This window comes from Lycorma delicatula, chromosome 1 (genome assembly GCF_047948215.1).
Source record: "Lycorma delicatula isolate Av1 chromosome 1, ASM4794821v1, whole genome shotgun sequence".
Taxonomy (NCBI): Eukaryota; Metazoa; Arthropoda; class Insecta; order Hemiptera; family Fulgoridae; genus Lycorma; species Lycorma delicatula.
In genome coordinates, this window is record NC_134455.1 from 150,772,054 (window position 1) to 150,797,681 (window position 25,628).

General features: G+C 28.9%; 1 protein-coding gene across 4 annotated transcripts in view; it reads right to left on the reverse strand.

Annotated features, from left to right (window-relative positions):
* Positions 1–25,628, reverse strand: part of Khc-73 (Kinesin heavy chain 73) — a 489,570-nt gene that overhangs the window by 105,750 nt on the left and 358,192 nt on the right. For all 4 annotated transcript variants that reach the window (XR_012756224.1, XR_012756222.1, XR_012756225.1 and 1 more), the window contains exons 18-23: positions 25,378–25,594; positions 22,886–22,997; positions 21,114–21,673; positions 18,979–19,185; positions 9,602–9,804; positions 6,007–6,097 (exon numbers count right to left, since the gene is read on the reverse strand). Coding sequence is in view for 1 of the 4 variants with exons in the window: in XM_075364813.1 (XP_075220928.1) it covers positions 6,007–6,097; positions 9,602–9,804; positions 18,979–19,185; positions 21,114–21,673; positions 22,886–22,997; positions 25,378–25,594 (1,390 nt within the window). In the remaining 3 variants the exon portion in view is untranslated. The remainder of the gene's footprint in view (positions 1–6,006; positions 6,098–9,601; positions 9,805–18,978; positions 19,186–21,113; positions 21,674–22,885; positions 22,998–25,377; positions 25,595–25,628) is intronic.

The window sequence follows — 25,628 nt, forward strand, 5'->3', positions numbered from 1 at the left end:
GCTAAAAGGCAAATCAGAAGACCTATACATAAATTATGTTTGCTTCCGATTTCCAATGATCAAGTTATTTACTATTTATTTAGATAAGTAATAACATATTTTTAAAGCCATAATAAAATTTATTAGATTTTAATTTGATATCTTTGTAATCAATTGTTATTGTAACTTCAGTACATTGTAATCTCTTAATGTATTATGTTTTGATTATTGTACGCTTTGTATAATATGTACTTATGTTACTGTAATTATAACATTATTATCATACTGCTATTACATTTACTATTAACTCTTCACAGACTATTATTATACTGTATTACAGATACAAGCATACTACACACGGGCACATATACAAACAATACCTACATACATGTCCAATATGTACATACACAAACATATCATGTATACATATACAACTAGATTGTAGTTTTATTGCACCTAGATTTATTCATCAAGTCATGTGGCTAAGTTCCCAAGACATTATTCATATACTTTTATACTCATGGCAACAAACTTAGTCTGGCCATTGAACACACTTTCACTCTAATGGAATTTTATGGAGAACACATTTAAAAAGAAATCCTAGAAATAAGTGATCCTAGGTACAGATCATCAATCGATCATGATTATTCATGCCATTGAATTCACATTCACTCTACTTGAACCCCAAGAACAACACTGAAGAAGTCCCAGATTTATAAATCCATGATGTTAGACCAAAATATCCAGTGGCATCAGGCTTAGTCTAGCAAATAAAGGATATGGGATGCACATATCCAATATTTTTTAAGGATGTAGTTGCAGATTAATCTCTATAATAATGAATTAAAGTGATTTCTGACTGTAAAGGCATATTAATAAGCTATAGTTTTTCAAAAAAACAATTTTTATTTAATTGAACTTTATTATTTGTTATTAATAATATTATGTATGTTCATACAATATGTTATGTACTGCTGAACCATAACTCAATACAATATATGTTACTGTTTGAAATGGTCCAGCATTCACTTGTATTACCATGATTGTGTATGTGCATTACTATTTATTTCTTTGCAACATATGATTACTATTTATTATTGTATAATTATGTTCTTTGCACAATTGTAATTAATCTACTATTAACATATAAATGTAATGTTATATTTATTTTCTTGTACAATTGTGAGATTACAGGTCAATAACTTTAATTACTTATGATATTTTATTATAATATTAAGAAGAAAACAAATCATTATTCATTTTTTGACAAGCAGTCTGCTTCATATGTTATTTATTAACATTTATGACATATTTTGGTACTGTTTTTTCTTCTTTTTTTACAGCTGTATATTTATTTAGCCTAAGTAGAGTTGATGTTAATATATGCATTATTTAATGTATTGTACTGTTCTCGGACACATTTCTAACTACACATAATCATCTCATCTCATTCAATTAAAATACTCAACACAACAATGTAACAATATATGAAATATAATGTAATTAAATATGCAATAAGCTAAACAAAAAACATTATGTAATAATTTTAAGAAGTGAGTCAGTGTGTTTTATTTAACATAAAGTTTATACGGATTACAGTAAAGAGTGTGCATAACCATGGATGCTATTTGACTCACACATTTGTGAAAATTAATCTCGTTATTTAGCAGCCACATCTCAATAAATAAATTGTTGTATATTATACATAATAATTTCAAGGAAATCTTTTAAATATCAGGAAGATTTATAATCTGTACAAGAATCTGGTAGAAGCTATAAAATGAACAAAGACAAGCCCCGATTCGAAAGGGTTGTGACAAGGATGTTATCTACCCCCACTGCTTTTCAATTTGTGCAAAGAACAATACAAGAATGAAAGAAAAAATTTGAGAGTGAAATAACTATCCAAGGCGAAACAAAAAAAAAAATGTTATGATTCCTTGTGGAATTGTTCTTTTGGCAGAAATAAAAGCTGAGTTAACAGAATTACTAAATGGTATGAATTTATTGCTAGAAGATATTTTCAACCCACAGATAAATAACAGTAAAACATAATGAAGTACAACAGAAAATAAAAAAGACATAATGAAGAATTTAACATTAAGACAGGGAAAATTTTATTCTTGAATTGTTGCTTTGGTCTCAAAATTTTCTTTTAAATTTTTTATTACACTAAGTTGACAAGTAAGGGAATGGACTAAATCCATGCTCACTCCTTCCTGCACTGGAAACAGCTACCTGATTCTAGTACAAATTACAAATAATTATTCTCATATAACTTTATAACTACTAAAAAATTTTATTTAGTCCATATTAAGAAATTTCTTCCCAGAAGGTCTACAAATGCCAGGTAAATAACTTTTTTCAGACTGTCCTCTAACATAATTTTAAGAAATAACACCAACTCCTTTGAACCCATGATATTTATGAAATAGATCTTTATTTAATGTGTCTTCTGCCTCGCATAAAAAATTATCCTTGTTAAAATTTTGAAGCTTGAGATATCAAGCTGATAGTCCAATAGCACTTATACTTTTCTGTTCATACTACCTTCAGGATTGCATTTATTATAATACTTTTACTAATATTTTTTTTTTTTGCATAAAATGATTAAATTCCTGTATTTTCATTTTTTCATGTATAATATTTTTGTCTTAAACATCTTACTTATTAGGGATACATCATTTTTGCGATTTTTGGTTTTGTGCTTTGGTTAGTTTTTAAGGAAAATAACTATGATTGGAAAGTATGACAAAATTTTTGAAACCTTAAAAAATTCAGTTACCAACTATCAGTCACCATTCAAAACACTTTTAATATTCCAATGCCCAAGAAACACTGCACTGAAAGACAGTACTTACCACTGATTGTTGAAGATTCCCATATTCAAACGTTATTATATTTTAGTCATTATGAAAATGAAAACAATTATAGTTACAGCATAACTGACAATGATAATTGGTTTTCAAAAAATAGTTTTACTGATATCAATTATAGTAATATATGTAACTCTTGGGTAAGAACAATTATAAGCTAACTGGTTTAAACATTGTAATTAACAGTATGGAATTCTGTTTTTACACAATCTGAAAAATCCAGTACTAATTTAAACCATTTTAATCTGGCTTTAAAAGGAATACACAAAGACCTGTAACATAATTATAGAATTCAATAAACTAAAGTTTATAAATCTTAAATCAGCAGAAGCAAACTTAGGCGGAATTAAGAGAACTGGTAGAAAACCTTGGGTTTCAGACGATATATTGTAGCTGATGGATGAACGTAGAAAATATAAGAATGCTACTGATGAAGAAAGTAAAAGGAACTATCGGCAATTAAGAAATGCTATAAACAGGGGAAAGAAGAGTGGATTAAAGAAAAGTGTTCAGAAGTGGAAAGAGAAATGAACATTGGTAAAATAGACGGAGCATACAGGAAAGTAAAGGAAAATTTTGGGGTACATAAATTAAAATCTAATAATGTGTTAAACAAAGATGGTACACCAATATATAATACGAAAGGTAAAGTCGATAGATGGGTGGAATATATTGAAGAGTTATACTGAGGAAATGAATTAGAAAATGGTGTTATAGAGGAAGAAGAGGAAGTTGAGGAGGATGAAATGGGAGAAACAATACTGAGATCTGAATTTAAGAGAGCATTAAAAGATTTAAATGGCAGAAAGGCTCCTGGAATAGACGGAATACCTGTAGAATTACTGCGCAGTGCAGGTGAGGAAGCAATTGATAGATTATACAAACTGGTATGTAATATTTATGAAAAAGGGGAATTTCCGTCAGACTTCAAAAAAAGTGTTATAGTCATGATACCAAAGAAAGCAGGGGCAGATAAATGTGAAGAATACAGAACAATTAGTTTAACTAGTCATGCATCAAAAATTTTAACTAGAATTCTATACAGAAGAATTGAGAGGAGAGTGGAAGAAGTGTTAGGAGAAGACCAATTTGGTTTCAGGAAAAGTATAGGGCCAAGGGAAGCAATTTTAGGCCTCAGATTAATAGTAGAAGGAAGATTAAAGAAAAACAAACCAACATACTTGGCATTTATAGACCTAGAAAAGGCATTCGATAACGTAGACTGGAATAAAATGTTCAGCATTTAAAAAAAATTAGGGTTCAAATACAGAGATAGAAGAACAATTGCTAACATGTACAGGAACCAAACAGCAACAGTAATAATTGAAGAACATAAGAAAGAAGCCGTAATAAGAAAGGGAGTCCGACAAGGATGTTCCCTATCTCCGTTATTTTTTAATCTTTACATGGAACTAGCAGTTAATGATGTTAAAGAACAATTTAGATTCGGAGTAACAGTACAAGGTGAAAAGATAAATATGCTACGATTTGCTGATGATATTGTAATTCTAGCCGAGAGTAAAAAGGATTTAGAAGAAACAATGAACGGCATAGATGAAGTCCTACGCAAGAACTATCGCATGAAAATAAACAAGAACAAAACAAAAGTAATGAAATGTAGTAGAAATAACAAAGATGGACCACTGCATGTCAAAATAGGAGGAGAAAAGATTATGGAGGTAAAAGAATTTTGTTATTTGGGAAGTAGAATTACTAAAGATGGACGAAGTAGGAGCGATATAAAATGCCGAATAGCTCAAGCTAAACGAGCCTTCAGTAAGAAATATAATTTGTTTACATCAAAAATTAATTTAAATGTCAGGAAAAGATTTTTGAAATGTTTGGAGTGTCGTTTTATATGGAAGTGAAACTTGGACGATCGGAGTATCTGAGAAGAAAAGATTAGAAGCTTTTGAAATGTGGTGCTATAGGAGAATGTTAAAAATCAGATGGGTGGATAAAGTGACAAATGAAGAGGTATTGCGGCAAATAGATGAAGTAAGAAGCATTTGGAAAAATATAGTTAAAAGAAGAGACAGACTTATAGGCCACATACTAAGGCATCCTGGAATAGTCGCTTTAATATTGGAAGGACAGGTAGAAGGGAAAAATTGTGTAGGCAGGCCACGTTTGGAATATGTAAAACAAATTGTTAGGGATGTAGGATGTAGAAGGTATACTGAAATGAAACGACTAGCACTAGATAGGGAATCTTGGAGAGCTACATCAAACCAGTCAAATAAAAAAAAAGACAAAAAAAAATCAAAAGACAAAAAAAAAATAAACTAAAATATGAGGTAATATTATATATAAGATAAATCAATATACAACTATGACACATTTTTAATATAAAAATCTCTTAGAATATTCTTCTCAATAACCAAAATAAATAATTACATTTGGTTTTTATAGAAAAATGAATCTGAAAGAAGCAGAGTATCTTTCTAATAATAATAAAGAGTAAGGTCATGATAAAGTAGGTTGTAGAAGAATGGCTTATAATGATATGTTTACATTTCAGTGAGATATGGATTGAGTACGCACAGATTATTCTTCAAAGATGTTTTTATAAAGAACACATTTCATAAAATTTTTGAAACCTTCAAAAATGAAAAGTAAACAATCTGTGAAGTTTTATTAATTATAAAATAATGAGAACAGTTGTAACACCTTTTCAATCTCTATTTATTCAAACCGGAAAATTACAAAACGAGAAAAAAGATCTAAAAAGAGAAATTTTACATTAAACAGATGATTATCATTGGACTTAACTTAGGCTGGAGCCTTTTACACTTCTACACAAATCACTAAAAATTTACAATTTTTTTCTCTGATATTTTGATTAAAAAATATTTGAAAATTTATTCAATAATAACTTGAAACATATCTTTGAAAAGATGGAATAAATTAAAATTGATACTCCAAGACATTTTTATAATAAATTTCTCCAAAATTTACTAGTCATCATTAATTAGTCTTACAGCTTTTTCATAAATATGTTATTAAACAAATAAGTACTTGTTCAGAATTCACATGTAAATTTCAAATTTACATCATGGGAATTAAAAATAAGTTATTCAAATAATTTACGTAAATGTAATTAAAGTAAATAAAAATATATTATTTAATTACTTTCCTACAGAACACTAACCTATATAAGTTTCACCATCACTCAAAGACGTATCTTCACCAGAGGCAGCAATCTGAGCTAATGATTCCCTGTCTTCTAATTCTTCACTAGCCTAAAATGAATAGTTATGAAAAATTCTTTAAACTCAATCAGAAAATTATATGAATAATAAAACAAAACTTATATGTAAAACTAATTCATGAGGAAGTTAACCAAAATACAGCAGGCCCTGTTTGCTTAGTTTTATATAAAGATAGCATAAAACATTCTACCCTCATGCCACTCATGTGTATGCTGTACACTGATTAAAATTAAATTAAAATTAAAAAAAAAAAATTACAGAAATGAAGAACTAAAAATCATTATGAAATATTTAATTAAATAAAATAATGGATGACCAATCAACTCTGTTTAAATATATTTATATGTTGAAGAAATAGCAGGCATTTAAGGTTGTCTAATGATAAAGTTCTCACCAGGGATTACATTGATAAGAAAATTTTTTCCTTCAATGAAAATATTTAAATACAGTCTGGGGCTCTTTAATATAGAATAATATTACTATTCAGAGCTCTTTAATGTAGGACAATTACTATTCAGAGCTCCCCGATTACATTTAAATAGTTTCACTGAAGGACAAAATTTTTTATCGATGTAAGACTGTGTGAGAACTTAATTAGGCAACCTTAAACGCACAAACCTTCATTTCTAAAAAAATGAAAAATATAGTTTAATAAATTAAAACTATCTGAAAGTTAATAAGTCATTATTTTATTTAATTAAATACTACATAACAATGTTTAGTCCTTTACTTCCATACCTTGTTTTCTTTTTTTTTAGTTTGATTTATTGTCGTTTTTTTAGTTAAATTTATTTATTTATTTTTTGGGCAGTCATGTTATTTATAAGTTTTTATTTAACTTGCTTTAGTTATAATCAAATCTTACAACTGCTATTTCTTTTGATCTATCGTATGAAAATCAATGAAATTTGGTACATGTATGTAACTTCGATGACAATACAATACTACGATCTTAGAATTTGGATATTACACTGACCAAAATGTAAGTCATAAATAAGTTAAATTCTTTCTATTAAAGCTAACACTAAAATGGTAACTTATGATATCACAAATATGTACCCTAACATACCAGTTGATAAACAATAGAAATAATAAAAAACAATTTAAAGTTAACGCCAGAGTATATAAATCAAAGCATTGATCACCACTACAACGAATATTTGCATCCAAAATTATTTTGAATATGAGAACAAACGTTATTCTCAAACAAAAGGTTTACCTATTCCTGCAATTATGACAGAGATTTTTATACAATATTTTGAAAGTATTATATAGCTCATGGTATACTGGGTACACCAAAAATGCGATTATAAATATGTCTATGATATTTTGGGAATATATAATCCAATTATAAATAAACATTTGATCTTAATAATTGTAATGATAATTTAAAATTTATATGCCAAATGGAAAACAGAAAAATACATTTTTTAGATATTAAAATTGAAATAAACATAAACAATGTTATAGGAACATCATGTATAGAAAACCCACAACGAATAGCATACAATACATATAAACTGTAATCACCCATGGTCACAAAAATTTGTAGATATAAAAATCAGATTTTTAGAGCTTATTCATTATACAAGGAACAATGAAAACAACCTCAAAAAAGAAATAGATGTAATAAAACAAATACCGGTATTTAATGGTTTAGATAGTGAAATTACAGAAAAAGTATATAAAAGCAGAAAATAAAGTACAGTGATAATTTTACAAAATTGCAACAAGAAGATAATACAGATTATTAATAGTTTTTTCCTAGAATACAATTATACAAATAAAATAACAGAAAAAATTATTAATGTTTATGATAAAAATAAATATAAACCAAATAACCATATTATAAAATATTTAAGGAATAATAATAAACAAAATTATGGAGAGGATTTAAGGGGAACAAATAAAATTAAATTTAATGAATGTAATAAAATTTATATTGGTAAAACAGATCTTTTAAAAAAATATGTATGAAACATTACAATGTTTACAGAAACAGAAAGAGAGAAGTATCTAATATGTCCAATCATTTGTTGCAATGTAAGCGTAGTTAGTATTACTGATTATATAAATAATACATTTAGAAATTTTGGAAATTTGTAACAATAATAAAAAAGTGATTATACTTTATAAATTATATTTCTAAATTTAAACAGAAGTATGAAATGATTAACCAATATACATAGGTTGTAGCAGTTGGCAACAGTGTTTACAAACGTAGTTGTATAGTGTGATGTTTTAAATTTACATCATTCCATTTTGTAGCAGTGAAGTTCTGTTGTTAAAAAATTTGTGGTTGTTAGGGTTAAACTTAAATTTTTAAGTTTCCATTTCTTTTTTGTTTTTGTTATTTGATGTAATTGTGGAATTATGTTCAGACTGATGATGTGGGATCCCGCAAAAGTTGACTATTGATATTAGTTTTTTTTTTCTTAATGATAAAATTCTCTAAATAAATAAATTTTTGTAAGTAAATTTGATTTATAACTGAAAATCTTATTTTTGAGGATTTTGACTGCATTAAGAAAAATTATGTGACTAACCTTCTCATATACTAACTTCACATCAAATTATACTTCACAACACATTATAAATTAAAAACAAAATTTCCATGAGTATTCAAACTTTGATCAGTATTTGAGGACTTGACTACAATCATAAAAATCTTTAACTTAAATAAATAAACAAAGGAATAATTTAAAGTACACACTCAGAAAAACATTTTTACATTCATATAAGCCATAAACTGCTTAAAAAATGTTTCATAAGTAATTGTTCACAATTCTCAACAGTAATTAAGAAATTTTATTCTAAGTAAACGGTAATGAGCAATGAGCATTTGATCTTAATAATTATAATAATAATTTAAAATTTATATGCCAAATGGAAAAGAACAGAAAAATACATTTTTTAGATATTAAAATTGAAATAAACATAAACAATGTTATAGGAACATCATGTATAGAAATCCCACAATGAATAGCATACAATACATGTAAACTCTAATCACCCATGGTCACAAAAGTTGGTAGATATTAACATCAGATTTTTAGAGCTTATTCATTATTGTTCCTTGTAACAATGAAAACAATCTCAAAAAAGAAATAGATGCAATAAAACAAATAGCAGCATTTAATGGTTTAGATAACATTTACAAATACAAACACCAACGTGTTCATCATACAAAGTGGTTAGTATTCAGCAGAAATATATAAATAACTAAATTAAAATAAAATAAAACTTGAAAATGTTTTACTCTATAATGAATTCTTTTCTGTAATAAAGTTTCTTTTCTTATAGTAATTATGAATAAGATTAATATTTTTACGTGACTGGTTATATATAACATTAAAAACTTATTTTTGGTTACTTCGTTTGGTAATTAAAGTTTTAAGGATTTAAGACTTAAATTTGAAAAAAAAATGATAATAAAAATATTAAAAATAGTTCTGTAAAAAATTCCTTTATTCTATACAAATACACTAATTAATGGCCAAATCTTTCATGAACAGAAAAAAAATTTTAATTTACCTTAGGTATATTAGAGACAACTTCATAGGTAACTCCTGTTTGAGTATGGCAGTCTGAACGGACAATTTTCCTGCGTATTCTATCAGTCAGGCTCTGGCGCTTATAAATATTAAGGCTCAGTCTCTTCCTAAGTACCAGTTCCATTGGAGCAGGATGTGATAATCTAACTGTAGTTTTTAATATTAAGTACACTCTTTCATTACCTATTAACGAAAATGAAATAAAACAGCAATATTGTTAATATTACATTCTTAAACATAAATTATAGTAATTTCACATTGATAACACTTAGTCTACAATAGAATTGGTTTGTATGAACACTTTGTTTGAGTAAAATGTTTCATACACATAGTAGCAAAAATTTCGTTGAAATAATCCCAAGCTGAGAAATAATAACCAAACTGTAAACAGCAGAAAAATTTTGCTGATAAACAAACTTTTTCTATATTATTCATTTAGCAATATTATAAATATACTAAAAGTTAAATAATAAAAAAGTACCACAGGAGTCCTTACTCACAATTATATATATATTATAATATATAATTATATATTATTTCTATTAAGTTTATTGATTAAACTAACAGAAAAAAAATTATATATTGAATTTAAATCTGTTCTCTCTGTTTTAGTAAAAGAAAGGTTCAGCAACATTATGTAGGATATGTTTTTTGTACAATTATGAGCATTACCTCTCTATACTACTATTTTAAGTTTTGTTTTACCAGCAACATAAATGGGAATGGTGTTTTCTTAACACTGTAATATATTTAGATTGTCAATAGCTACAAGGAAGTATTTATTGTTCACTGGTCTCTCTCCATTTATAAATAGATAAATAAAGATAAACAATTTCAATTTCTATAAAACTTTTTTCAATGTAAACCATTTAGAGAATCCATGGGTAAAACTGTAAATGAAAATGAAATTAAATCTTGTATTGGTAGATATAAAATAACAGAGCTTGGATAATCAGAGAGCACTGTGGTAGAATGGAGAAATTTATACACGGAGCCTCTGAAGGGCTATTAATAAAGCTCAGCAGGATAGATGGAGGGAGGTCTGTGCCCAGTTACATGAGAATCCCTGGGGCATATAGCATATATGGTGACAAAGAGGCTGAGAAGGTCATTGCTCAGACTTCCTCAGGTGTACCTCCGGGAAACATTGGCAGTTTTGTTTTTGAGAAATATGGCTCCGAGATGGAGGGAGTTGGCAGCTTTCGGGATTCCATTTGTCACTTCAGAGGAGCTGTGGTACACGGTTTCTCAACTCTGCCCACAGAAGAGTCCAGGGGTGGATGGTGTGCCTGCGGAGGCATTGAAGACATTGGTGAACGGCCTCTCTGTCCACCTTTTCGGAGGTCTTCAACAGTTGCCTATTTAAAGAAACTATTCAAATACCATGGGAGGTGGTCCTCCTGCCTAAAAAGGCTACGGGAGAGAATAGACCAGCAATATACAGGCTGGTTTGCTGGCTTGGTAGCCTGGGTAAGCTGTTACCCAGGCTCCTCCTGCTGGCAAACAGGCTGCAGGAGGAGCTGCAGAGGTTAGGAGGCTTCTCTGATAAACAATATGGGTTTCAAAAGAGCAAAAGTGCAGTAGGTGCTGTCAGTAGAATGCTGTCTGATAGAGGTTGGGGAGGGGGCAACCCGGGGGGGGTCCAGGCATGTGAGGAAGATTCCCTTGGTCGTCCTCCTGGACGTCACCAACGTTGAGAAGGGAGGTCATTTTGCAGTAGTTTGAGGAAGAGGTATCTTGCCATATCCACTGAGGATGGTAAGTAATACCTCATTGGAACGGAACTGAAAATTATGTCCGAAAAAGAGGAGGAGGTTGTTGTATCTATGCAGCATGGGATGTTACAGAAATCAATCCTGGGTCCCATTTTGTGGAACATGGTGTATGACAAACCTCCTTTGGAAAGAGTGGCCACCTGAGGTGGAATAGGTGGCATACACCGATGATTTGGCGGTAAAGGGAAATATTAGATAAAGCTACCCCTAACATTACCTAATTAAAATAAGAAACAGTAGTTAAATACATAAAAAGTGAACTTAAAAGTTGACATTCAAAAGCCACACAAATATTAGATAAAGCTACCCGATCTGCATAAGGTGGTGAGGATTGCAACAGAAACGGTTGAAAAAATTGAGACCTGGCTTCAGGGGCAGGGACTACAACTGGCAGCCAGCCAGTATTGAAAACGTATCAATGACAAGGAGATGGTGTATACCCCCACTTTCTATCAAAATGGTTGGGGAGGCAATTGCCCCGAAGGATGGGGCCAAGTGTCTGGGAGTGTGGGTCCACAGGTTGAGAGTTTCACCTTCCATGTGCAGCAGGTGACCATGAAGGCAGAGGGAATGTCCTTGGCACTGGGTGCGAGCCTTTGTAGGCGGGTGGCAGGGGTGCCTCGGCTTGTCATCACCAATGGCTATCATGGGATGCTTTCCTGCCATCTGATGCTAGCACAGCTGTGCAAGGTTAAGAAAAATCCATGTGTATAGTGTATATATTGAGTTATAAATATGGTGTGAATGTGATGTGTATGTAAATATTTGTATGAATGTGAGGTGTGCCTGTGACATGTGGTGTTGAGGTTGTGCCCCTTTATATCAGTTCCAGCACCACGTTGCATGTGGTAGTGGTTTTTAGTGGATCCCATTACAGTAGGCAGAGAACCCCACACACCCAGTATGTATGGGCTACTGGGCATTTGGTTTAGGCAAATTTCCCCGCCTACGACGTAAAAAAAAGCCTGGGCAATTGATGTTACTTGTATTCTTTTTCATTTCTAACAAATACAGACTAACAATCTATTTTAATCACTAAATGAGATAAAGATCATGTGAATGAAGTAATATTTATCCAAAAATGAATGATATAATGTGGGTCTTGTCCAGATTCAATCCATCCCACTGTTGATACAACATCATTAATTTAAACAAAATAACCAAAGAAATCCAGTGTAATTAAATACACCATTTAATACATTAGTACATAAAGAAACTAAAAGATGTATGCATATGATTTTCTAACTTGGGAAAAAATCAAATTCAGCTGAGGAAAATCAATTTTTTTCTACACCTAACGACTTGAAGTTATAAGTGGGACTAGAAGAAAATATTCTGCCAAATAAAACTAATTGTAGCACTGGAGAAGAAAAGTGAATACGGATGACTTGTGTATAAATGATTATGCAAGAACTGGGAGAAATTGAACATATTCTGCAAACAATATTAACAGTAAAGGTTGTAGTGGCATAAACAGATAATTAATCTTTTAATAATAGGTTTATTACAATATAAGTATTACATGGTCACTTAAGGTTTAGAGATTTATATTATAATTGCTTGAAATATTAGAAAATTGATCAGATAATGTACACAAATGTATTAGTTAAATAGTTTCATTTAACAGACAACCCTTAAATTAAGGGAATTAAGATTATACAGTCATATAAAAAACAATAAAGCTATTAGGCCACTTTCAAACAATTAATAGATCAGAAATGTTAAAAATAGCATAACTGAAAAAAGATCCAACCTCAAATTCTGAAAAGCTACTTTTACGGCAGGCCTCACTCTCACTTGTGACATACAAAATGAAAAATATTCACACTTTCGCAGTTTAAATATATGAAGTGGAGTGGATTAGTTAAAGAGTGGATAAGTACATTAAGAAATTTTATGTAATAGAGTAGAAAAGAGACACTTAGCAGTGAAACATCTGAGTGAAAACCAGACTTCATTTAGTTATTCACTCAGAAAAGTACCACAAATGGGAAAAATACAAGTAAATACTATATATAATTACAGTTAATAAATTTTAATACAAAACAGGTCTTTGACAAACAATTAAGTAGTAAATAATGAAAATATGAATCACTCATACAAATATAAATAAGATAAATTAACACATTTATAATATGAAAAGAACTAGATAATTAATTTCCATATGTAATTTAATTGACTGACAATAAATTCCAAATTTTATTTTAAAAAGAATTCATACCAAAAGGAAATATCAGTTAAAGGAATAAACTTAACTGGTTTACAATACAAGTGTCTGTTGAAGAAACAGAAAGGATTTCAGGATATGCTGTAAAAGTAAAATAAAGAAAAAAGTTCATATAACTGTTGGTCAGAAACACTTAGTTTTTCTGTTATAGGTTGTAGAAAAGTTTGTTCCAATAGGATGAATTTCTGTCCCAAGAGTAAAATGAAGCCAAACTGGTACTTTGAACTTAAATTAAGGGATAAATTTGTTGTTTCATATACTTTTCGACCAGAAAAATTGAATAAAATAGGTCTTAGAACTGTAACTAGTATTTTTTTTGGAAAATTATTATAAAACATGAAAAAAATGAAAAAAAAAATTATGTTTTTGAACATAATTTTTTAGGTCTGATGTATAATAACTTCATTAAATTGCCAATAAAAAAACAACAGAATTTGGAGAGAATTTAATTCTGAAAGAGCCTATGTAAGTAATTACAACTGGAGATGAAAAACAAAGAAAACTAAGTGCAACAACAACAACAACAACAGAGTACAACAAAACAGAGTGAAACATGGCAGAAAAATACTGCATTATAATTTTATGCTCAGTATAGTCGTGGATTTGTGTTAATTTTTATTATCTTTTCAACATTCTAAAAAGTCATTCTAGAATGTTTTTCCTTTTTGTTAATAAAACATATAAAGTTGTAAGGTAATAATATTTTAATCATTAAGGGGAAAGTTAAATTTTAAGCAATATTCAAATAGCATGCAAGTACAGCAAAATTGTTACCAGATTTTTAAAAATAATTTTTATATTTAAAAGGCACTAAAAACTATTTTGTGATTTTTGCTTTTCACTAAAAGAGTAAATACAGGTTTTTAAACAGCAGAACATGAAAAAGCAAGAAATGCTCAAAAACCATTCACAAAAAGCTTCTTAAAAAAAAATCCAACCCTATGTCAATTTCAATTGCTAAAATCATTAGCAATATACAATGAGGAAAAAATACACCAAAAAGCAAATAAAATAAAAAAAAATAATACAAAATGTTAACAAATAAAAATAATTCTTATCAAATATAAAACAAAATTTTCCTTCAGTGTTTATAGAATATATAAAAGTAACAAAATAAAAACATCTGTTATCGTTTTAAGCAATACCAGTCAAAGGCTTCAAATTAATTTAAAAACCTCTATCTTGCTGAAACCTCAAACTTAGACTGCATACCACGATTCTATAAAGCTTGCTCATTATATAGGATTGATTAAGATAAATATTTATCACCAAAAAAGCTAATGTACTCGTATAATGAAGCTCAGACCAATCAAACAGAAATTCAAAATTTAAATGAGGGGACAACCCAATTAATATTTTTACGACAGAAAACTTTCAAAAAACAATGTTTAATAAATTTTAAATTAGATCCTATCATTATTCAACAACGCATTATCTGAATCTTTATTGATAATGTTAATTTCCTAAATCAAATTTCTGTTTATTATGGTCATTACTTACCACCAATGTACACCACTTACAATTTCTTCCCCTACTGATACTATATATATATATATATATATATATATATATGCATTTTTGTGTATTTATTTGTATAATAACTTTTATTCTACAAATGCTGCTAGAGAACCTTATTTTATAGCGTTTTATATATATTATTTATTTGTTAATAAATGTTCATTATTATCTATTTTTATTTCTTTATTTGCTTTTTATATACAGTAAAATCCCAATTATCTGAACTTGGGTTAACTGAAACTGAAACGTAAATATATTTAAATAATTTTTACTGCATTCCGTATTTAAAAGGAAATGAATTAAATAACTTATTAAAAACCACAGAAAGAAACAAATTAAAACCAAAAATGCAATAAAGTAGGCCGCCTGTAAAGAAAACTTACTTCTCTAATTAGAAGCCTAAACATTGCTTACTTCAGGCAGGATGTTATTGTAAAAACTGCGCAAGTCATTCATTTCCTTACTATGGTATTATATCATTTCTGTTGCAATGGGTCCAATCCTAAATTGTGGTACAATGTGTACGGTATCACAGTCTATACTTAGATAAAATTTGACTTTTGTTTCATATCTTCTGCGGTAATTTTCATTGGTAGAACAAAGTAAAATTTAGCAATAATATCGTGTAAATGTAAATGTGTAGTTATTACAAATTAAAAAAAAAAGAAGAAATGATATTCAAAACAGTGGATATTTTGTATAGTATATTCAGAAATTTTTCAGATTGGATTAAATGCAAAGACAAACTACATTAAAACATCAAATACGAAAACAGTGAAATCATCGGAATATGAAAAACTAAATGAATCTGTTTTTTAGCGGTTCATGCAGAATACGGAAAAAGGACTTCCGATATCTGGCATTATGACTGAGGAAAAGGCTAGAATTTCAGCAGAAGTGTTTGGTGATGAATAAGTGAACTTTATGGCCACTTCAGGATTGTTGGAAGGTGGAAAAACAGATACGGAATTCATCAATTAAATATTTGTGATAGCAATTATTGGCTATAAAAACGCAGACTCGCTTTTCAAAACTGAATTTTAAAAAATAAGATAGGTTTACACTAAAGACTAACTTTTTAACGCTGATGAATCCAGACTAAATTATAAGTTATTACCCAAGAAATCATCTGCACTGAGAGGTGAAAAACTAGTTTCGGGTCATAAAATGAACAAGGACAGAATAACAGTATTAGCATGCAGTAATGCTTTGCGAGATTTTTGTTTTCTGTTAATGTGTATCAATAAATTCAAAAATCCTTGAGCAATAAAAAATATCAAAAAATGCACTTTCAATGTATTACAAAACTAAAAAAAAATGGGTGGATGTTGTGTGATTTACTTAGAAAATGGTTTAATGAATAATTTATATGCAGCGTTGAAATGTTTTTAGCTAATAAAAAGTTACCTCGAAAAGCAATTTTATTTGTCAACAATGCTGCATACATCAATAAAATTTAGCAAGTGATGACACTTGTGTGAAATTAGTTCCACCTAATGTTACCAGCCTCTTGCAATCAATGGACCAAAGTATTTCTGCAGTTTTTAAACAACATTATTGTCCTTTTTTTTTGCAATATCTTTACAGTTTGTTGAACAAAGCAATGAATTGACACCAAGTGATGTAACGTTAATTAAATATTGGAATGACATAGCAGCAAGAAAACAAGTAAAAAATCAAACCCAGAAAAAATTACTGATTTATTCTGAAAAAGTTAAAAAAAAAAAACTACTATAAATATTTTTTAATTGAATCACTTAAATAAAAAAAGATTAAGTGTATTTTTTCAGACAACATAAAATTATTTTTATATATTATTGTCATTTTTTAATTATTAATACTTTCAATAACAATGAAAAAAAAAAAATGTATCATTCATGAAATATTATTTTAATTCAATATTTAATAGTGAATAACAGTATAATAATATTGATCAGATTAGTCTGATACAGATTTCTCTATTTAGGCTTTACATGTGATGTTGAGCAGAGTTCTTTATTATTATCTTTAACACTGGTTTTTCTTAAGAATTATTTATTTTAATGGTAATACAGAAGAAACTTTTACATGGAGGATGATATCTTTACAATAAACCAAATAAGTCACATTATTGACTATAAATTTTTTAATCAAGCTGCTGGGTAACCAATGTCCTTAGTTAATACGGACAAAACTAATTTTGTACATTACAAAAATTGTTTATTACAAAATGAGAAATTTCACAGTATTTATGAACAAAATACTTATTTTTAGCATCTGGGACCATCATTGTTACTTCAAGAATGAGATGAAATGACAATTTTGTACTCTTAAACATGTCATGCCTGACCGGGATTAGAACCCAGGACCTCCAGTTGAAAAGTAGAGATGCTACTACTTGTGCCAGAGAGGCTGGCATGCACTACATAACTAATACCATAGTTACTATAATACAGGCGGATAAATTTTACACCGAGATAAAACCATAACCGTTTAACAATTTAGTAAGTTAAAGGCAATATAGACAATTAGCACAAATCTCAGAATAAACATCAAACATCATTATTGTAGTGATGTATAATAAATACACCTATCACAATTTCAGAACTGTAATAGCAATAATAGCAAGCAAATAAACAATCCAAATGTAAGTTCTAAAAAGAGTACATAGTCATCATTTGCATCCATTTTTATTAACTGATAGCGCTGTATTAAATTCTGTTTTATTTATTCAATTAGTATATTGTTTTATTGTTGACTGTAAAATATCTAATTTTTAACTGTGAAAGTAGGGAGATGACTATCATATAAGTTAAAAATTGTAAATTTTGCAAAAAGTACAAATATTAGATGGAAAGGTGTACGTAAACAACTTATTTGTTAGAAGTGGAAAAATAAATTTGGCCACATTATAAAAGATTATGCGGTTGGAATGTGCGCAACAAAGTGAGCGAGAGGTAATCCTTAATACTCAGAAAATTTATAACAGACATCACTGATCAAATTATTCCTTTACTAATAAATAATATTATTAATAAAGTACAAGTGCTTTATGATGATGGAATATTTTGATCTGAACTCTTCTGGTCTGGTATATGGATTTTCAGGATGTGGATTTAATGTATATCATGAAATATAATTAATGTAATTTTAAATTTAATTATTGTCTAGGAAGCGTAAACTATACAGGTCATGAGCAACATGTATATCATTACACAATTTTAAACAAGATAGTTTAGGACTGGTAGTTTCGAGAAGACAAGAATGACCTGATCATACTTAGCCATTAATTGGGTATGTAAATAACTTTATACAATTGTGCATATAACTATTACGGCTGACTGTACCTTGACAAAATAAAAAGTGACCTGTTGTTAAGAAAATTAAAGCTGGTAAAATATTCCTTTAAAATAAATAATGTAATGCAGATATTCAGGGATACATAAAAAATTTCCCTATAGTCAATGTGGTACAGAGTGTAGGAGCTTCACGCTTTAAGGGTAGAATTATTTTAAGCAACTACTGTGGATAGCCCTGAGTCATTTTAAATTCCTTATTTAACAGTTTTTGTAACTTAATTTAAAAGGATTTTTAAAGTTACTTTTATTATTAACTTATATGTACACGTAAATTTACTTATAACATTTTTTAATATATACAGAAATTAAATAAAAAGACATTTAATGGTGTTACAAAATTAGGAATATTTTATACAAACCAGACAAACAAGAAAGAAACATTACCAAATGTAGAAACTAAGCCAGTGAAAAATCAATAAACTGAATAAAAACAATCTAAACACCACATATACACACCAATAGTAAACAAATTTTAAATAATAAATAGAAAAATACTAACTGTCAGTAACTCTATTTAAATGAACACTATCATGGACAGATGAATCCCATGCAGCAACTGCACTAACATCTTTTTCAAAGTGACGGATGATCGGGAGGTTGTAAAACTTGTTTCCATGTTCTTTTGGCAGTATAGAGTTGAGACCCGCCACTGGTAACTCCTCGATTTCATTATGCCATTGATTTCCATGACTTGATAAATCATCAGCTGTAGACACATGTAAAACAAAAAACAATTACTCTTCGCATTTTTACAGTCATCTAGAATAATAAATGCATCAAGAAAAAAGATAACTACTGCCCTAAATATGGAAAAAACTATTAAAACAATTAATATATTTAAAATAGGATTTATCCTACTTATAAGTAAATGAGAGCTTGCTGATGAATCAACTTTTTTCAATGAAATCCTACATGAAATATCAAATATTTATTTTTTTACAAATATATAAACATCTATCTTCAATGAAACAGTTTTGTAAATCATGTTATCAAAATAATCATAGAAAACCTACCTTTGATTATCAAATCATAATTTCTTCTTTGTACATATAAATTTATATTACATTAATTTATACATTGTTAGTAAAGTATACTTAAATAAATAAATGTCAAATTTATAATTTATTTAAAATTACCAAATTTATAATCATAAAATAATTGAATTTGTAAAATTAAAAATGTTTAATTTCTGAATGGATTACTTTAATGTAACATCCTCTCATAAAGCATTCGGAGATAAATCATTTTCCAACTTAAAGTAAAGCTAGTTAAATAAACTTAATTCAAATTTATTTACTCTTAAAAAATGTCATTAACATTTAATTTAACAATAATTTTTTTTCCAGTTGAGGAAATAAAGATTCATAAGCTAAGAAATAAAACATATTTATAAGATTCTGATAATGGAACATGCAAAATTTACCAGAATAATTCAACAGAATTTTGCCCCCAGAAAAATAAATTGTCTCGACAGCTGGCTAAATAGTAACAAATTTTAATTCAGATACTTATGAAAACTATCAGTTTTAACATATGATGAAGGTAATGTATTACTGAAGATAGCAATTAAACAACTGATGATAATCCATGGTTTCAGAAAACAATTCTTATGTAAATCAATAAGTCTGCATTTATTTTTCCATTAATTTGGTGTGTTGATGGGTGGTTTTTGTTGAAAGTTATACATACAAGTGTGTGTGTGTGTGTGTATATGTGTGTGTGTGTGTGTGTGTGTGTGCGCATGCGCATGCACACACACACACACACACACACACACACACACACACACACACACACAAAACACAACATTGTTTTTCACAGATATAGACATATGTATTAATTGCTAACAAGCAGGTATAACCTTTCAGTCACGAGGACAAACACTGATATACTGAATGAGCAGCTACTGGTTATGTGTGTTACAATTCTTATCTATTGTTGTCAGTTGTTAACTGTTCATGCTTCAGTGAAGCAAACAAACATTAAATTTAAACATTCTCTAACGGCTGCGCATCTCTGGTTGGAGTTTGGAGTAGCTTCATCTACCTTCATGGGAAGGAAATCTTTTATTTAGTGGTTCTGTTTAGCATTTAGTTCATTTTGTTTGATTTTTTTGGTTTGTGCAATTATTCACATAAATTATTATATTGTAAAATTAACAATCAAAATAATTAGTAAAGGATTTAAAAATGGATGATGGGCAGATACCAAAAAATATGTTTTTAGAAGTAATCTCTCTTGTAAGTTCACAATTTAATAGAGTTTCTCAACTGAAGGAGTTATTATAAGATATTGACCAGTCTGATGAGGTTAATTAGCAGTATGCTAAACTTCTCAACAGAAAATTTCGGCAAATTAAATTCACTTCAACAATACTTGATTGATTTAAATGTTAGTAAAATGTGTGATTTCAGATATAATAATCATTATTTAACAATCTTCAATACTTTGGAAGAGGCTGAAAAGTATTTAACATAAAAAAAATTATTGTTACACTAAATTATTGTTTCAGCTTAGAACCTCATTAATCGTAAAACATGGAAATGCTTTATTATTTCCTTAGGAGAAATAATCGGTAGTAATTTCTTATGTAAATATTTACATAAAATACAAACAAAACAAAAATATACAAACCATTAAGATCAAGAAAAAGTACAGGAATATGAGGCTCCATTCCAGAAGGTGGATCCCAGTCTGCAGGGGCTCCTGGAATACCGGAACCAGGAGCAGGAACAAGTACTGCATTTCTTTCTTCTGTTAAATTGACCCACTGATCGACAAGACTCTGTTCTCTCTCATTGTCCTGTTCTGTTTTATCTTGTTTATTAAATAACCGCTGAATCTGCTGATCCAAATATTGTCTTCTTCTCATCAATGCATCGCTCCACTTCTCTCTCAATACAGCTAAATCTTCTTCCTGATATGAATCCAATGGTTTTTGCAGACGACTCCTGACAGAAACACTTCCAACAGCAATGCTGACAATAGCTTGGCAAATGATAGGCAAAGTTCCTGACTGCTGAACTGGCTTTACACGGACTTGAATTCTTCGCTGTTGACCCTGTCTCAGCTGGTAAACTCCTCCAGTCAGGACATCTTGTCGTGGTAACACTTCCACTGCAGCATATTCTCCCACATCAGTTAACTCTTGTATATCTACCCAAAGTTCTATCTTTCTAGTTAATTCACTCCACCTAAAAGAACATTACAAATCAGTTATAAATAATTACATGCCTACAAACATATTGGTATTACAACTCACTGTAATTTTACCTAAAAGTAGTTATTTACTTTGAGTAAAAACTATTACTTATAGTTAATTTATATTTAAAAATTAAATTATAACACAATTCTACATATTCAGAGATTCTGAACTTTTTGTAACTGATAATATCCTATTAGAGCAAAGATAGTAAAATGTAATTATTATACTGTTTTTCAAGGGAACAAAGAATAATTATGTATTGTTAGCAGGAAAATGTTATAACATGTGGAATGTAAAATCATGGTTTCATAAATCATAATCTAATTAATATAATGTAATTTTACCATTATTTTATATTTTCCTAACTTGTCAGATGACAGTATATTAAAATAAAATAATCCAAATTGCATGCATTTGCATGGCTCCTGTTCTACAGCTGGAATAGTTATAAACCTTTTATTTACATATATTATTAATTTCAATATTTTGATATTCTTTCATTTCTTGTAGTATCATAAAGTCTGACACTTCAGAATGTAATCTTTTTCAGTAGACCATCAATCCATTTTCATCAATTTTAAATCAAATGATCTTTTTTTCAAGAGCCAGTTTGGGTTATTGATTTCAATGGGATTTCAATAAAAGACATGGAATAATATAAAAAATAGTTTTATATATCACACACATACATATGTAGATAGGGTGAGGTGTGTGTATGTATGTATATATATTATATATATATATATATATATATATCTTCTTCCTTACTGCCACAAAGGTCACCAATATTACATACATCTAAATACCTGTACTATAAATAATAAGCATTATACTGCAGGGAACAAAATACTGTTGATAATTGACATTAGTTTGAATAACTGACATACTAATCAATGTCAAATAAGAGTAATCATAAAATGAACATCAAAAACATCATGATTAACACACAATACAAAGGCCCAGCTGGAGCTTTTATATTTTAATAGTATATCCCAGCTATCATTCTGTTACTGGGTTCTATTAACAATAGTCTCTGGACTGGTGGAGAAGAAATGTAAAAATTTACAGATTCATTATATTAAGAAGAAATGCAGCTGCCTACAGATCCTCTATGCACAAACCTACACTACATGTTTATTTACATATTAACAAATCTAAGTAACAGTACTTGAAATTCAAACAGCTTAGCTAATACACTTACCTATCAGCTAATGACCTAGCCTTAGCAAGCTGCTGTTCGACTTCCCATCCAGGTTTCGATCTTGTAAAACCAGCGCTTCTGTGACCCCATACCTCCACTGATAATGCACCTTCTATTAAAATAAATGATACTGATATGATTTCAATATAAACTTATTGTAAATAATATATGTTTTATAAATATAATTATATACACAACAAATTATAAAGCCACATTACAATAACTAATTTTGATAATGAAACTGATAATGTATCAACTCAATTTCTTACCTGCAAGATACTGCACATTGTCCACTATTGACATTTAGGAGATTTTATAATTAATACAAAATTACAAAGCCTCATTCTTTATATCTCCAGGAAAAGAATGCCACTTCTGCTATGGACAAGAATACCACTTCTTATCTACAGAAACTTCCCTTAACATAACATATCATTTTAAATAAAAGTGGCTGGTAGATTTTGATTACTGGCTTCAACACTATTCTATTAATTCAAGCAGTGAATTCAGAATTAACTGACTAACTTTATTTCTTAGTATGAGAAGTACATGCACGCGAACTAGGCAATGCAACACATTGCTGTTATTTTTGCTTAAATGTAATGCTTAAATACATTTATAATTTACAGGCTTTAGAATTATCATATTGCAGTGACCTCTTGCTAACGAAACAAAATAAATTCATAAAAGTATGTCTGGTTTACACAAACATATTCTACAAAATTCACCAACTACATAACTGAGATTTTTAATGTTTGTTTAAGATTTATTTTACAGAAATAAATAAGATTTTTCAACAGAATATTTTTTTAACAGAACAGATACATAATGGTTCTTTTTTTTACAAATTTCAGTATTTTTAGAAAGTACTGTTTGAAAGATTCTATAAATTTTCATTAGATTAATCCAGTGCAGATAAAGATAGTACCATCTTCGCAAAATAAATATCAATTAGATTATAAAACGAGCGCCATACCTATCTTATCTCATATTCCATACTTGCTTTCATGTTCCATCCACAAAGTCTATGATCCACAAAGCCTTGTGTTTCTTTTTTTTAAGAAGGTTGTAACTGTAATGGGTTGTGATGAGATCAAGCCTTTTTTAACTTCTTTAATTTTTTATACATTTTCAAAATCTATTCCAAGTATATTGTTTACATTCATAGCAAATGTGATAATATATCAGTGATAAGGATTTCATCAAACTGCTGCGCAAATTCACTAATTTGTTTACAATATTTAAGTAAAAGCAATGAAGAACTGAATGAGGAAGGTAACCCGGAGTTGGATTTACAAAGTTTGAGAGAACTAATGAAGGTGAGGGAAGCGAGACACTATCTTATAAGTGGATGAAGAAAAAATAATAATGCTTGAAATTATTACTTACAAAGGCAATAATAATATAAATATAATTTTATAGGCAGATAACTGTCTCTTTTTCAGAATTATATAAACTTATTCTATTCTCACAAATATCTGAAAATGTAAAAAAAACCATTTCAATTCTAATGAAAATTAATCGTTAGGCACTAATATTTTTTTTTTTTTTACACAAACAAATCAGGATCACAAGTTTCACTTTATTGTGTTGGATAAGGGTAACTTCAATCACAAAAGGTTTCAGTACATTATTCTAATTGAATATAACCAGTTATATTGAATCCTGGATTTACTAAATTAAAAGTCTAATTCAACTTCGAAGAAGAAATATCATAAACCTCCTAGAATGAGAATGTGATGTCATGAAGATTATAAAATAAAAAAAAAACATTCATGAGATTAAAGGAGTTTTCATTAAATTACGGCTCATACTGAGTTTTGAAATAACTTTAAATTATGCTATTTGATATAATATATTATTACTCTAATTTGTTGAATTATGATAAGGATACACTACACTTTCTAAGGCAAATAATCTTATGTATAATCCCTCCATCTGAATGAGTAGTCTGAAAGTGCCAGAACAAGCATGCTGCATTCACTAACACAGTATGAATTTATTGTAAAACATTATTACAGTGTGACAACTCAATCATATTGAGAATGCCAGAATAATTTTAGAATTAGTTTTCCTGATTACATAGTACGAACAGATCTACTGTTTATTACGTAATAGTTGTATCTCATGAAGCAGGTCCTTTACCTGATTGTAAACATAGTGGTCTGCCAATTTCATATGATGATATTTTGTGAAACATACGTTTTTACATCTTTTACTTAAGTCACAGGATTCATCTTGACTTCATTCATAATTTTAAATCATAATTTAATGTTATTTGTAGTACAACTAAAAATCATTTTTCCTCATCAATTTTTTCATACTTCTATCATGTGACATGAAAAAAACATTGATAATTTGAATACTAACAAAGAAAATTGAATAGAAAAACATTTAAACAAATATTTTTAACACAATAGTCTAATTTCATACTTAAATGTGATAAGTAATTTTACACAAATAGAAATCAACAGTCAATAAGTTAAACATACCAGTACAATGTTCTATAAATTCTTCAGTGACCGGGACCTCAAAATCACGAGTATGGTCAAACCTAAATGTAACAGAATCTCTATGAGTGGTGATAAGATGATCTGGATTCACAACTGGAGGAACTGCAATTGTTTCAGGATGGTTCCAAAATGAATACTGGCAGAAGACAAAATTTGATAGAGAAAGGGGTAATCCTGTCGCTTGCTTTATGCTAACCTATTAACAAAAAAAAAACATAAAATAAAGAAAA